Here is a 15,173-nt window from a genome sequence, read left to right as displayed (position 1 = left end):
TTACTGCTTCCTCACACATATCATAACTACAACGGAAATTTGAGAATCTAAAACCATTTTTTGTTAATTTACGAAAACTTGAAAAGGTCCCTTTAAAGGTACCCATTCATTGGCCATTCACTGGAAATATCGCGCTTTGAATGCGTGTACATCTATGATAAATTCTCACAATACATTGATATGTTAATAACAACAATAAATTGGTTAAGAGGGGATGACTGTTAGTTGCTGTTTGCTTCACGATTCTTCCGTGCTGAACGATGGTACTGTAAAGCACGGCATACTCAGTTTTAAGATACTCATATACAAAAGACAAGACAGTGCTTTCATTCAGACGATTATTGTTATAGTAACAAAACATACGTGAATCTCAATAATCTACAAGGTTTGGCCTTGGGACTACAGACTACGGCTTAATAATGTAAACAAAATGCGACAGTCGCTGACCCACATATTTCGGTTACCAACGTTTAAACCGTGACCAATTTTAAATGAACGCCCGTGGTTATGGGCGATGTTATAGCATAAGAAAGTCGTAAGAGGAAAATGAGGAAAATAACTCGCACAATCTATTTACAAAGCGAAGATAAAGTATGATTGTCATCACGTGGGCCAAAAGAGTGTCGTGTTATGGGATGACAATTGTAATGATCACGTGCGAAATTTCATATAGTTATTATTATTATTATTACTATTATTCTAAGGTATATTTGTAGAACAGTCATCACGGAAATAAATAAAAATACCGTTTAATCAAATAATATTGTGAATTGTATGCGTTTATACTATCAGAATTGTGGATTCTTATGCATTCATTAACCTTTCAAAGTAGGTTTCCTGATTCCTTCAACTGACATTGCAAATGGGTTTACGGATGCATTCATCAGGGATTTGAACTTGGTTGATGGATACATTCATTAGCTGTTCTATGTTGGTTTACTGATGCATTCATCATCCATTTCAAAAATGTTCACTTTGCATTTATCGAACACTTGAACTGTGTTTTCTGATCAATTTATTCAGCAATCATTCCAGTTAGGTTTACTATGACATTCACCAGCCTTTTCAACTGAATTTGTTAATGCATTTTTAAGCTATCTCAACTTATAATAAACCATCAATAATACTATATATATTATAATGTATGCGAAACATCCACGAAAGTCCAAAAATGACTTAATAGTCGTGTAAATTAAGAGTATTGTTTGTGATACCACAATGAAAGTAGCGGTAATGTTTACGCCTTAATATAAGCTTAATTTATACCTGGTAATGTAAGAAAGGTCATGCCTCCTCGAATCCACGTGGCTTTTAAATGTACTGATGTAGTGAAACAAATGCATGTGTAATAAAAGTTATAAAACATATGTTGCTATACTTACGAGCTAGCGTTAATTTATGCTAGTACGTATTATCAACTGCAAAGTAAATATTCATAATTATACAATACAGAAGGATTGCATCATATGTAACTTCGTTTCATCACCGTGCATACATATACCTTGTTATCGTTCACAAACGTATGAAATGTAAATAGGCATCGTTATTTAATACATTTACTTAATCGCAAGCAAACTTTACAAACAAGGACGTATGCTTACTATGATATATCACAAACATTAACTAACACGTCGGTTTGTAAATAAGAGAAACTGTTTGATTTAGAATATATTACCACTTTACCGTTCTTATCTATTGATTATCTGTCAACGCGATTGAAGTCTATGAAATATCAAACTTGTAAGTTATTTGCACAATCAAAAACTTATCGATCATGAATATTTTCACTTCCTGTTTAATTTATTAAATACTACATATCGATGTCAAATTGAACAAATATTAAATACATATTCTATTTCAAATAGCAAATATAAATTTAGCATTTGTTGAAAGGGATAGTAGTAAGTATATGTGTGCTAAGGTGTGTGTAAACTGTGCAAGAAATGATTCTCTATCATCATATACAAATGCGACGTTATCAACAGATCCAAAAATTCATAAACGTCCATGAACAGTCATATCATGGGATAAAAGGCCTTTGACCGTTACACGGTGTATGTATCTCAAAATATACACAAAGAAAAAAATATTATTGGAAAATAATTCATTAACAACGCACAAGGCGATCCTAAAGCGAGCACAACACAGTAATCAATAGTTCCAACTTCAATTGCACAATAAATAATCAAATCCTAATATTTGACACATTGCCTAGACAGATATTTTTTAGTAATAAAATATATAAAATAAATTTTAAAAAGTTTTATGTACAAAACGTGTGCTTTTACACTGTGAAGACACCATATTTTAACTTTACAACAAGGTTTTCGATATAATTACTAAGTAATCAAAAAGTTATAAAAAAACAAGATGTGTTTGTGAAACACTATCCCCCCCCCCATATATTTTACCTTTGATCTTGAAGGAATACCTTGACATTTACATTTCACCACTCAAAATGTGCAGGTCCATTCGATACACATGCATGGCAAATATCAAGTTGCTATCTTCGATATTTCAAAAGTTATGGCCAATGTTAAAGTTTGACGTAAACAAACCAACAAACAGACAGGTCAAAAACAACATGTCCCCCAGTATAGACTGGGGGACATACAAATGGCGCTTTAGTATTTGACTTGGTGACGGTTGCGGTAGTAAAGGGCTTACCTGAGAGTGCTTGGAATCGGTTGGTATTGCAGCAATTAAATAAAGCTGTTGAATGAAGCAACATTATATACATATATTTGTGTGTTACCGGTATGTAGTGTATATAAAATTAGAGACATAGTCGTCGCAAGAACAATACTTTGGTCATAACGTGTACATGTATTCTTATGTCGCAAAGTTTTAAGCCACGCTCCTAGCAACGTTGTCGTTGCAAAAACAACGTATTGTAGCGTGCATTTAAATTGACAAGCAAAATAAATTATATTCAATAAATTATATTCAAATAAATGCTTAAATACTTAAATAAATAGCTTGTCTTTTATTGAGCATACTTTTGGTTTATTAAGACCCATTTTCGCAGATGTAAATGAAATAAGGAAAATGAACGACATTAGTAATCAGAAGTTCATGATCTGAAGTTGGTGTCAAGTAATTTGTTTAAAGTACTTTAGATTAACTTTGATTTACATTTATTTAATTAAAACTGAATGTTATCCTCTTTAAGTGCTCGTGTTAAAACACAATGAGCAGGGGCTCTGGGTGTATTAGGTAACTTATTTTGTCTCTTTTCTCTATTCGTATTCGTGTTTAAGCATAATTGGATACGAGCATATGCGTTATTTGCGCGCGTGTGCATTACATATTGTGTTTATTTACTATAGAAGTCACTTGATAAAATATATTGTGTAACTATTTAAAGTCACTGAATATGAACGCAAATAGTTTAGAAAAAGGGATTATATAGCCTGGCAGTGATTATTTATTCATAAAAGGGTCACCTTTGAAAATAAAGCGAACAATATAAGGACCTGATAAAATGATCGCAAAATATAGCAACATATTGTAAAGGTTTTATAAAGATCTCGAAACGCGATATACCGGTAAGCGATACGTGTGTTTTGAAATGTTGTGAATAGTTTTCTAGTAATAGGATGTTAAAAGTGCAAGGTATAAAGAGAACTAACGTGTACTGAGATAGGGTATGTACTCGCTAGTTTCAGACATGGACCACGATACGCGGAACGAGAAGGCGATTCTGGAGAGTCAGTTCGGGAACACCGGCATCCCGCTGAAACCGATGACCCCCAAGGCGCCCCCGCTGCCCATGTCCAAGCTGCGCATCATGAAGAATGTCTTCGTCGTCAGCTTCGGCTTCCTCTGCCTGTTCACCTCATTCCAGTCGCTGTCCAATCTGCAGAGCAGTTTGAACAAGGAGGAGGGCCTCGGCGTCGGCGGCCTCTCCATCATCTACGGCGCGCTGGTGGTCAGCTGCATGTTCGTGCCGCCCGTGCTCATCGCCCGCCTCGGCTGCAAGTGGACCATTCCTATCGCGATGCTCTGTTACGTGCTGTACATGGTGGCGAACTTTTACGCAATCTGGGGGACCATAGTGCCCTCCGCGATCATTCTGGGCTTAGGGGCGGCGCCGCTATGGTCGGCGAAGTGCACGTATCTCACGCAGGCCGGTGTGTGGTACGCCAAGCATACCGGGTCATCCGAGGACGACATCATCAACCGGTTCTTTGGGTTCTTTTTCATGATGTTCCAGACAAGTAAGTTTAAGACGGAAGTATATATATACTTACATATTAAACGGTTCCGGGACAATAAAGCGTTTACATCAGTGATACCGTTGAGAATATATAGCTGCGATGTCATTGCAAAAAAATATGCAAGCTATTTCTTATGTCATTATCATTGTAACGTACAATCGTATAATGAAGAGAAATAACCATTTGTTGAGAACATTAAATTGATTTATAAGTATTCAATGATGACATGTAAAATTCGATGTTGTCATTATTACAGATTTATTGTAGCACGAATCAAATACACTAGTATATTTCTCGGAAAGCCAGAAGGTACTATTGGTATTCGTGCCCTAACCTTTAGGGGATGTTTGTTCTTTAAAAAGGAGGAATCTGCTAATAATATGAGTCGCGAAAACTGGACTCAATGCATGTGTCGTCAGAGATTAGAGATTAGACTGTGCGTCTCGCACATACTAGTCAGATATGACACTTTCCGTTTGTATGGTATTTGAAATCCAGTGTATGCGGAAAGAGAATAGCCTGTGCGAACTTCACAGGCAAATATGGGACGACGCTTACACAAACATGCATAAATTCCAGTGTTACAAGAACGATGCTCTTAGTTTGCTTTGTCTATTTAACCCTTTCAGTGCGGGAACCGAATTTTGAAGGCCTTTGCAAACAGTTTGGATCCAGATGAGACGCCACAGAACGTGGCGTCTCATCAGGATCCAAACTGTTTGCTATTCTGATAGTATTCTTTGAAAAACATCGAAGAAAATGCTAATTTTAGAAATTCAGCAGACGACATTTTAGCAGACGACAAATTTCCCAGCATGCAAAGGGTTAAGACTAAGAAAAGTAATCTATCCAGTGCCATCGTTAAATAGTTTGTGACGAAAACTTGTGTTGGTGTATCCAATATCAATTACTCAAATACGTGTTCTTTTCAGGTCAGATTTGGGGAAACTTGCTGTCATCTCTTGTGTTTAAAACTGAAGCAAAAAATGTCACTGTTACGGAAGATGACTTGAAAAAGTGTGGTGCCAACTTTTTCCCTGGTGCTGATCCCAATAACACGAATCTTGATAAACCACCGATGGAGCAGGTAATGAAAACAGGTTTAACGAACTACATATGTGCTGTTATAACCACAGGCACACGTTGCTACCACTCTTCCAAAACCCTTAAAATTGCTCATTTGATAAACAAAATATCAAAACTACAAAAGTTGGTCGATTGTTATGTCCCCAAGTCTATACGGGGGAACATATTGTTTTTGCCCTGTCTGTTTGTTTGTTGGTTTGTTTGAGTCAATCTTTAACATTGGCCATAACTTTTGCAATATTGAAGATACCAACTTGATATTTGGCATGCATATGTATCTCATGGAGCTGCACATTTTGAGTGGTGGAAGGTCAAGGTCATCCTTAAAGGTCGAAGGTCAAATAAATGGGGGGAAATATTAAACATTATATTTATTTTTATGTTTAATATGTAATTAAATGAGTTTAAATATTTTGTAAACTCTTTTGACTGTGCAATCTTATAAAAGCAATTCACTGTCGCACTAAAATGAATAAACAAAGTTATGAAACCAAGTGTCGATAACATCTGCTTGCATTAACTTAATTGTATTGTCGGTTTGCGTGAATATGATAAATTAACCCATTTATGCCTAGCGTCTAGCAAAAAAGCCTTGGCAAACAGCGTAGATCCAAATGAGACGCCGTATGATGCGGCGTCTCGTCAGGGACTGCGCTGTTTGCTTAAAGGAAATTCTGTTAGAAATAATCTAAATATAGAAATAAATATACTTGACATCCCTAATGTTGGAAATAAATTGATCCAATTTAGATGGATGGAAGAGTCCACTATGCATAAATGGGTTAAATTGCTAAACGTCACAATCTGGGTTCATGACCTCGAACCGGCTTAATCTCATAACTTTAACGTTAAACCAACTTATAAAATAGACATAACTTAACGATCATCCTATTTGGTCATTATTTAAAATGCAGACGTTATATTGAGATGTAAGGTCTTTAACTCATTTATGCCTAGCGTCTAGAAAAAAGGCCTTGGCAAAAAGCGTAGACCCAGATGAGACGCTGCATGATGCGGCGTCTCAACAGGGTCTGCGCTGTTTGCTTAAAGGAATTTCTGTAAGATAATTCTAAATATAGAAATAAGTATACAAGACATCCCTAATTTTGGAAATAAATTGATCCAATTTAGATGGATGAGAGAATCCACTTGGCACAAATGGGTTAAGATAGTCGCGGACTCATACTGGCGTATTTCGTTGATTTCTTCAACAGATTTACACGCTATGCGGGATATACACCGGATGCGCGCTGCTGGCCGTCCTCGTAGTGGCCGTCGGTCTTGACCCAATCAAGCTGGACAAGGAAGAGCCAGGCGACCGGAAGTTCTCCGTCCATCTCTGCCTTGAGACATTCATGCACCTGTGGCGAAACCCGCTGCAGAAACTTCTCATCGTTCTGACGATGTACAGCGGGTTCGAGCAGGCGTTCATGACCGGAGACTACACAAAGGTTGGTTGGAAATACGCGTGTGTTTTTTAAAACCAAGTCCCAAAAGTAACAATCCTTAAAACAATTTTCTGAAAACGTACGGTCTTAATTACATTAAGGTACACAATTCCATGCGTGTTGCTATAGACAGTACATCGACTGTTAATTTTTAATACGCACCATAGCTGCATATCCCCCATTTTTAATAAGAACCAACCGATCTGTATGATTTTAACCTATTTATGCCTAGCGTCTAGAAAAAAGGCATTGGCAAACAGCGTAGACCCAGATGAGACAGCGCATGATGCGGCGTCTCATCAGGATCTGCGCTGTTTGCTTAAAGGAATTTCTGTAAGAAATATTCTAAATATAGAAATAAATATACCAGACATCCCTAGTTTTGGAAATGAATTGATCCAATTTAGATGGATGGAGAGTCCACTAGGCATAAATGGGTAAAATAACTCACAAAGCAAAGTGATGGTATTTTTATGTATGTGAATACGAAGATTATTTCCAACACTTATGCTCTTTTCGATTGATGTTTTTCAGTCATACGTGGGATGCGCCCTCGGCATTGAAAACATCGGTTTCGTGATGATCTGTTACGGCGTCGTGGATGCCGTCTGCTCCCTCCTGTTCGGGCGTCTCGTGCAGTTCGTGGGACACATCCCTTTCTTCATACTAGGTGATCTGTTCGAGTAGCTTATAACAGCAGTCGCTAGACCAATATCGTTTAAGCCCATTGATTTTAGATCATTTAGATCAATTGAACCGAAAACTTAATGCTTATTGAAATGCTATCGAGACCTTTTCATGGGCAGAACCATTACTTGGTGTCTTTGGGGAGATCGAGAGCCCGTGACCTCCCGGTCGCAAAGCGGATACCATATCCACTTTGCTATGGCGATCTTTAAATCCTATTTGCAACTACAATACAATGTTCGTCTTATCATACATACTTGTTGAGAACTAAAATCATGAGAGCATTAACCCATTTATGCCTAGCGTCTAGAAAAAAGGCCTTGGCAAACAGCGTAGACCCAGATGAGACGCCGCATGATTCGGCGTCTCATCTGGGTCTGCGCTGTTTGCTTAAAGGAATTTCTGTAAGAAATGTTCTGAATATAGAAATAAATATACTAGACATCCCTAATTTTGGAAATACATTGATCCAATTTAGATGGATGGGAGAGTCCACTAGGCATAAATGGGTTAAAATTTATTTCCAGCGTTCCTGTTGCAAGGTGGCCTGCAGATCACCTTCCTTGTCTGGGTACCGGATCCGACTCGGCCGGTTCTCTTCTACGTGTTTGCCGCGCTCTGGGGCGCCGGAGACGCCATCATCCAAACGCAGATAAACGGTAACCACGGCAACGCACACTATAACCCGTAAAGAACAAACGCTATAATTCATTATTAGGCAGAGCATTTATACAATTTGAAGTCTCGTTGAGTTAGTTTGAATACAAGGACATTTTTAACCTGTATGCACTGTTATTCTAGTAATTGCGTTACTTTCCTCATGATTGGAAGAAGGTCGCTTTCATGTCATGCACAATATTGTGAAATAATACTATGGTCCTTCATCGTCCACCATTTAAATCATTACTCAGGGGAGTGATAGAATGCCATCTGGGCCCGCTTTAATAGTTCAAGTACTTTATGATGTTCACTAGACAGGATTTCTGCAAAGTTTCATTTGCATAATCACGAACTGTTGTTCAAACTATAAATTTGACCCTCTTACTATGCACAGAACGTACCTGTGTTATATCAGTCACTGCTCTAGGAAAACGGGGCTTAATGCATGTGCTTAAAGTGTGATCCTGATAATTGTGTATAATCCGCTTTTATTGTATTTTTTCTTGTTTATCGAAAGTCCCTTATTATCGAAAATTAAGATTAGACGAAAAGTGTCGTCCCTGATTAGACTCTGCAGTCCGCACACTTTACGCAGCCGCATTAAGCCCCGTTTTCGTAGAACGCATCTGATATCGGTTTTACACACTGACATTGCAGCTCTGTACGGTTTCCTGTGGACGAAGGACTCGGAGGCGGCCTTCTCTAACTACCGTCTCTGGGAGTCCATGGGCTTCATCATCGCCTTCGCCCTGCAGAACTTCCTGCGCACGGACGTGAAGATCTACATCTGCATGGCCTTCCTCGTGCTTGGCATGTTCCAGTACGCCATCGTGGAGGTCCTTCACCGCCGTACGTTGCACGGTCAGCGTCACAATACGAAGCTTTAACTTAAACTTGAACCACTGGAGTACCCGCATGTGTTTTTACTTTTCACCGCCGGACGTTGCACGGTCAGCGCCACAGTCCGAAGCTTTAACTTAAACTTGAACCACTGATGTACCTGCATGTATGCTTACTTGCTAGTTGCATGAATGGATGCATTGTTGAATTCTCGATATGAACTGAAGGATCATTTATTAGTATAGAAGCAAGGGGTGTAAGGAGGCATGAAAATGTAATATGCACAGTGTAGTCCGTGTTGCTCCTATTGCAAACTAACATGGACACTGTTGTTGCGCATGTGTACTTTAAACCGTGTAATTCCGATTTCCATGCTGATATTTAAAACATAATTATCTATGTTACTAGGGACATGACGCGCTTTCACTTTTGCAAAGACACCTTAGATAAATACAGTTGTAACGACATCCTTAAAATTTTAAAATGTTATCATACCTGTTTATTACCAAGTTCAAACATGCGTGTACATATTACGACTTACGTTATTTTCCACTCCGCAAACTCTGCTCTTCTGTGTGCTTTGTTAGCCCCCGTGTTTGTTTGTACGGCGCAAATGTCTTCTTAGATTTTCTCCGGTTGGTAAGGCGGAAACTTGACAAGGATGTTTTAAGCGGATTTGTATATACTTGCGTATGTGGAGTGTTTATAATAAGAGCCGTGTTCTGAGAAAACTGGGCTTAATGCATGTGCGTAAAGTGTCGTCCCAGATTAGCCTGTGTAGTCCGCACAAGCTAATCATTGACAACACTTTCCGCCGAAATCGGATTTTTTCTAAGAAGTGACTTCATTTGAACGAAAAATATCATAAAAGCGGAAAGTGTCGTCCATGATTAACCTGTGTGGATTGCACAGGCTAATCTGAGACGATACTTTTCGAACATGCATTATGCCCAGTTTTCTCAGAACACTACTCATGATAACAACGACAATGATGACCAGTATGCTCTTAAGGTGTTTGCGAATATTTATGCCTAAGTACAGTTTTGTTGAAGAACAAATACAATATCATCCGTAATAGTGTGTCGTGTTCACAGTTACGCCATGTTTCCCCCGTCCTTTAGAGTTTAAGAATTCCGAATGTTGGTTCACACTTCATTGAAAATCAAGGTCTTGATAACACTTTATCAGTGACCTGCGTTGTCCTCAAGTCACTCTAAAGTAGCCATTCCCTGCTCTATACCCTTATCACGGATTAAACAATTAGCATACCGGTATATTTGGGCGCATCTCTGGTAAAACAAACAGAATTTATAGTAGCAACCATGTTAGTCATGGGTGCTAAGTACAATGTTTTTTCAAACAAACGTTGGGCTTGCTAAGATATTTTTGTATCCACGTTTATGAACGTAATGCTGGTGCAGCTTTGCTATTGCAAGTTCACATACGCCACCATATAAGGCCATTGTGAGTTGAGCAGCTTAACCCATTTATGCCTAGTGGACTCTCCCATCTTTCTAAATTGGATCAATTTATTTCTAAAATTGGGGATGTCTAGTATATTTATTTCTATATTTAGAATATTTCTTACAGAAGTTCCCTTAAGCAAACAGCGCAGAACCTGATGAGACGCCGCATGATGGAAAAGGATGCGAAAACTTATTTGTAACAGATGTTTGAGAAAATTGTCCATTCTATTTTTTTCCGTAATATATAGAGAATAACAGGTTACTGTCCCATCGTTTTGTAATATATCAGGTGAGGCTTAGAATAATATAACGGCGAGGCTTGCCGAGCCGTTATTTTATTCGTGCCGAGCCTGATATATTACAAAACGATGGGACAGTAACCTGTTTATCTGTTTATCATACCACATATTCCTAAAAATCTGCAAAGCAATCCATTTTTTATAATTAAAATGTACGGATCACCGCTGATTTTGCTGATCCGGCTTTTACACGTTGACATACATGTAGCAACGGCGTTCGAAAAGACGACACGAATAATCGCTTATTTTTAACATCGTATAGAGAAAAAAAAATTGCATATATTATTTTATATCATGGTCAACAGGAAGTTCTTATATCAGTAGTGCAAACAACCTTTTTCCTCTATACGATGTTAAAATAAGCGATTATTCGTGTCGTCTTTTCGAACGCCGTTGCTACATTATGTCAACGTGTAATAGCCGGATCTGTAAAATTAGCAGATTGTTTTGCAGATTTTTAAGAAAATGTGGTATGATAAACAGAAAAACAGGTTACTGTCCCATCGTTTTGTAATATATCAGACTCGGCACGAATAAAATAACGGCTCGGCAAGCCTTGTCGTTATATTATTCTAAGCCTCGCCTGATATATTACAAAACGATGGGACAGTAACCTGTTATTCTCTCTTTAGCGGACACATATCTCCTATATTCGGTAACAATGGCCTTGACATGACGGCTCTAAATGCAATACCCAGAGTGCATAAACCCTACCTTAAAATGCAGAAAAACACCCACATCCTATTATAACTTATTGCAATTTTTTAAAAACATTTTTAATAACAATGATCATGACCCGACTCGCCAAAATGCAATGCCATACTTGATCAGCATGTTCACTAACTACCCACAAAATTTCATCCAAATATATCGATCATATTTGAATAAATATATCAATTTTTAGAAACAGTGACCTTCTTCCACCTGGATCCAAATTCATGGTCATCATGCAAGCTTTCTACATCCAATGTTTCATTAAGAGTGGACAATGCAAACACAAGTTATTGAATAGCAAAAGGGGTATTATTCTGCTTTACTGCAGGTCAGAGTTATGTCCTTTGGTCAGTTATATATAATTAACACGAATACTTCAATAGATAGTTTCCCCGGTAAATGGTAGTAGATACATACAAACCGAGTTCTTCCATGAAAATGCTTATTTTTTCAAGTAAAAATGGTGTGTAATTCTGCATCATTAAAGGTTACAATTGTAAGCCTTGATCAGTGACATTAAATGATCCCAATTACGGTAAGAGGTGTGAAATTTAAATCGAATATCTGTACTTGTTATATAAATATGTTTCTTGCATGCGAACCAAATCCTTAATTTATTCTTGCACTTAAACCTTCCATGATTATACAAGTACAATGGGAGGCATAATCTTGCTTACAGGCTGGTAACATTTAAAGGTATTAAGTTCAGGTACTTATTTACATTCTATACACACATCTTAAGTTTAATTTTGTTATCTGTCATGTAATAGATATAGAGATAAGGATATTTTGCACACACGTTAACCAAACTATTCTAAGCACCAAAAGGGTCATAATTCTGGTAAGTTGAAGTCAAAGCTATCGAACTTCGTCAGTGACCTAACACAATGAACCCAAACACATGCCTGAAGTTTCAATTGAGTACTTTAGTAGAAAGTGTTTGAGATGTTTCTTGTTCACTTTGACCAAAGCATAATGCAGACACTGACGAATGGGTGAGTAGCAAAGCTTTGACTATTCAGTGTATAGTCTAGCTGAAGACAATGTCTGCAAGAAGTTTCAAGTTACCTCAAAGACTAACTCATTGTTTACACTTCTGCAGAATTGTTTATTAAGTATTAAGCATAAAAAAGATGCACACTTGCAGCGATTTCTCTCCTTGTTTATAACGTACCCATAAAAGGCACTTTCCCCAATCAAGGATAAGTTACAATTCATAATTGCCATCAAAAAATTCTAAAAAAGAAGAAATTTCTTAATTTTAGGATTTTTCGCGCGAAGTTAATGCACTATAATTATATAAATTGTAACAAAATTATTTTATTTCACTTATTTGCATAATACTAAACAAAAGGGCCAAGATGGCCCTAGTTCGCTCATCTGAGAGGAGTCGGTTCATTCAATCTTTACCTAACGTCAAACTTGACCTAGATATTGTCCAGACAAACATCCTGGTCAAGTTTCATCATTATTGAACCAAAACTATGGCGTATGGAGTGTTTTTGTTTTTGTAAGATATGGCCTGATGACCTATATTTTGAGTTGACCCCACTAACCGAACATCAAACTTTCCATACACAAATAAATATTTTGACCAAGATTCATAAAATCTGAAACAAAATTGTGACCTCTAGAGTGTTAACAAGGATTTTGTATAATATAATGAAAATGTGGACAATCTAAGGGCAATAATTATGGCATTAATTATGTGATTTTGCATTTTATCAAACTTGACTGAGATTTTTCAGCAACTTTCATAAAGAAGTGTGAATGCTAGAGTGTTTAAAAACCAGATGGCGGACAAAGACCAATCCTAAAACCTCACCTGAGCAATCAGGACGGTCAGGTGAGCTAAAAAGTGTGTTTCACCGATCTGAGCCATTTTCCAACTTGTCCGTGAAATCAATAAAACCAATGTATTGACTAAGTTTCACGATGATAAGGCAAACAATGTGACTTCTATGGTGTTTGATCAAAAGGTTTCTCTCTAGTCACATAAGGAAAACTGCCCCACCCCCCCCCCCCCTGGCGGCCATGTTTTTTGACCGATCGGGACCATTTGCCAACTCATCTGAGATATATATAAAACCAATCTTTTCACCCAGTTGCATGATGATGGGGCAAAAATTGTTACTTCTAGTGTGTTTACAAGGTTTCTCTATAGTCAAATAAGGAAAACTGCCCCGCCCACTGGCGGCCATGTTTTTCAACGGACCAGAAGCACTTTTGAATTCAACCAACATATCATTAAGACAAACATTTTGACAAAGTTACATGAAGATTGGGCATGAAATGTGACTTCTACAGTGTTTACAAGGTTTTTCTTGTTTTGACCTAGTGACCTAGTTTTTGACCCGCAATGACCCAGTTTCGAACTCGACCGAGATATCATTAAGACAAAGCTTCTGACCAAGTTTCATGAAGATCGAAAAAGAAATGTGCCCTCTAGAGTGTTTACGAACAAATGTTAACGGACGGACGACGGACAAAGACCGGTCACAAAAGCTCACCTGAGTAATCAGGTGAGCTAAAAAAAGTTACATAATACATAAGCAATCATCAAAGTATTCTTTACAGTGTCATTAACATACAATAATGCAAGTTGTATTATTTGGAAACAACATTTTACAGCAATTTTATTGTGATTTTTGACCAAAATGCACAGCATAGTTGCTCATTACAATAAAAATACTTGAACAAATAAACAAGGCATTTGCTCATTATTATTTTAAAATAAATAAATACCTTACAGAACTTTTAAAAGAAAAAGTACCAGCACGTAACCTTCGATCTACCGTCTCGTATGACGGATGTTATGATGTGAAACGCACAAAGAGAAAAACTTTCATGGACACGAGTTTCGGAGTTGTTGGTCCGAAACTGTGGAATGACCTACCATCAAGCATTCGGACTTCTGTCTCAATAGACATTTTCAAAAGGAATTTGAAAACAATTCTCTTCAGAGACTTTTACAACCTATTTGAATTTGAATACCTGTGATTTCAAAACAAATCGAGGCTCAGTTGTATGGGCTTATTTGTCCAACAACCATGACTCAGAGGACTAAGAAATTTAAGAAGTGTGCGGGCTTTTTTGCTCGAAAAGGATATTTATTGTACTAGTTACCGGTAACCAAAAATCATTACGGCTTCTCTGCTCAATGATTGAATGACATCATCCAGCGGTCTTTTAGTCACGCTTAGCCCCTCTAATTGTGTCTTATAGTCACACTGAAATTTTAACCTTCAAGTTGTGTCTTGTAGTCACACTTGGTCAGTCTATTTGTGACTTGTAGTCACAATATTTCAAATACGTTTAAAACCCAAAAGAAGTGTCCGTAAGGGTGACAGGCGACCGGTAGCTGTGGGATCCGACAGCCAGAGTGCAGAAATATCCTTTCACGTATCCTTTCAGTTAATGATAAAACAGTATCTTTATGTTGCCAAAACTTTGCTCATAATATCATTATAATTATTGTCTTAACCCTAGTTATATCAATTTATTACATAATATTTTATTTTTCCTGTGTTTTAATATCGTAGCCTGTATTGTTTTATTGCTTAAGTTTCTTACAGCATTTTTATTTATATCACACATTTTTAGATTATTAATCCTTTAATTAATGCTGCATTAAAGTATCAATCACTCTTATTTTTATCAATTGCATGTATATTTATATGTTTTTTACAACGCCATTGAATATAATTATATAAATAGGCGTTTCATCAAATTAGCAAGTTTCAAGTTTTAGTT

At 37.3% G+C, this 15,173-nt stretch overlaps 2 protein-coding genes across 4 annotated transcripts in view; one reads left to right on the top strand and one right to left on the bottom strand.

The window, feature by feature from the left end:
• The window catches only part of LOC127856221 (heat shock 70 kDa protein 12A-like), a 138,404-nt gene that overhangs the window by 27,612 nt on the left and 95,619 nt on the right, over positions 1-15,173 (bottom strand). The window lies entirely within an intron of this gene.
• The window catches only part of LOC127856223 (protein unc-93 homolog A-like), a 48,953-nt gene that overhangs the window by 3,661 nt on the left and 30,119 nt on the right, over positions 1-15,173 (top strand). For 2 of the 3 annotated variants that reach the window (XM_052392304.1, XM_052392303.1), the window contains 6 exons: positions 3,663-4,220; positions 5,153-5,307; positions 6,521-6,757; positions 7,289-7,424; positions 7,969-8,100; positions 8,759-10,016. In XM_052392304.1, the coding sequence (XP_052248264.1) occupies positions 3,671-4,220; positions 5,153-5,307; positions 6,521-6,757; positions 7,289-7,424; positions 7,969-8,100; positions 8,759-8,988 (1,440 nt within the window). In that variant the 5' untranslated portion in view covers positions 3,663-3,670 and the 3' untranslated portion in view covers positions 8,989-10,016. Of the gene's footprint in view, positions 1-3,662; positions 4,221-5,152; positions 5,308-6,520; positions 6,758-7,288; positions 7,425-7,968; positions 8,101-8,758; positions 10,017-15,173 lie in introns of those variants that run through there. The other variant, XM_052392305.1, reaches the window with a different exon arrangement.

This window comes from Dreissena polymorpha, chromosome 13, assembly GCF_020536995.1.
Source record: "Dreissena polymorpha isolate Duluth1 chromosome 13, UMN_Dpol_1.0, whole genome shotgun sequence".
In the NCBI taxonomy this organism is placed as follows: Eukaryota; Metazoa; Mollusca; class Bivalvia; order Myida; family Dreissenidae; genus Dreissena; species Dreissena polymorpha.
This window is presented reverse-complemented; position numbering and strand designations above follow the sequence as displayed.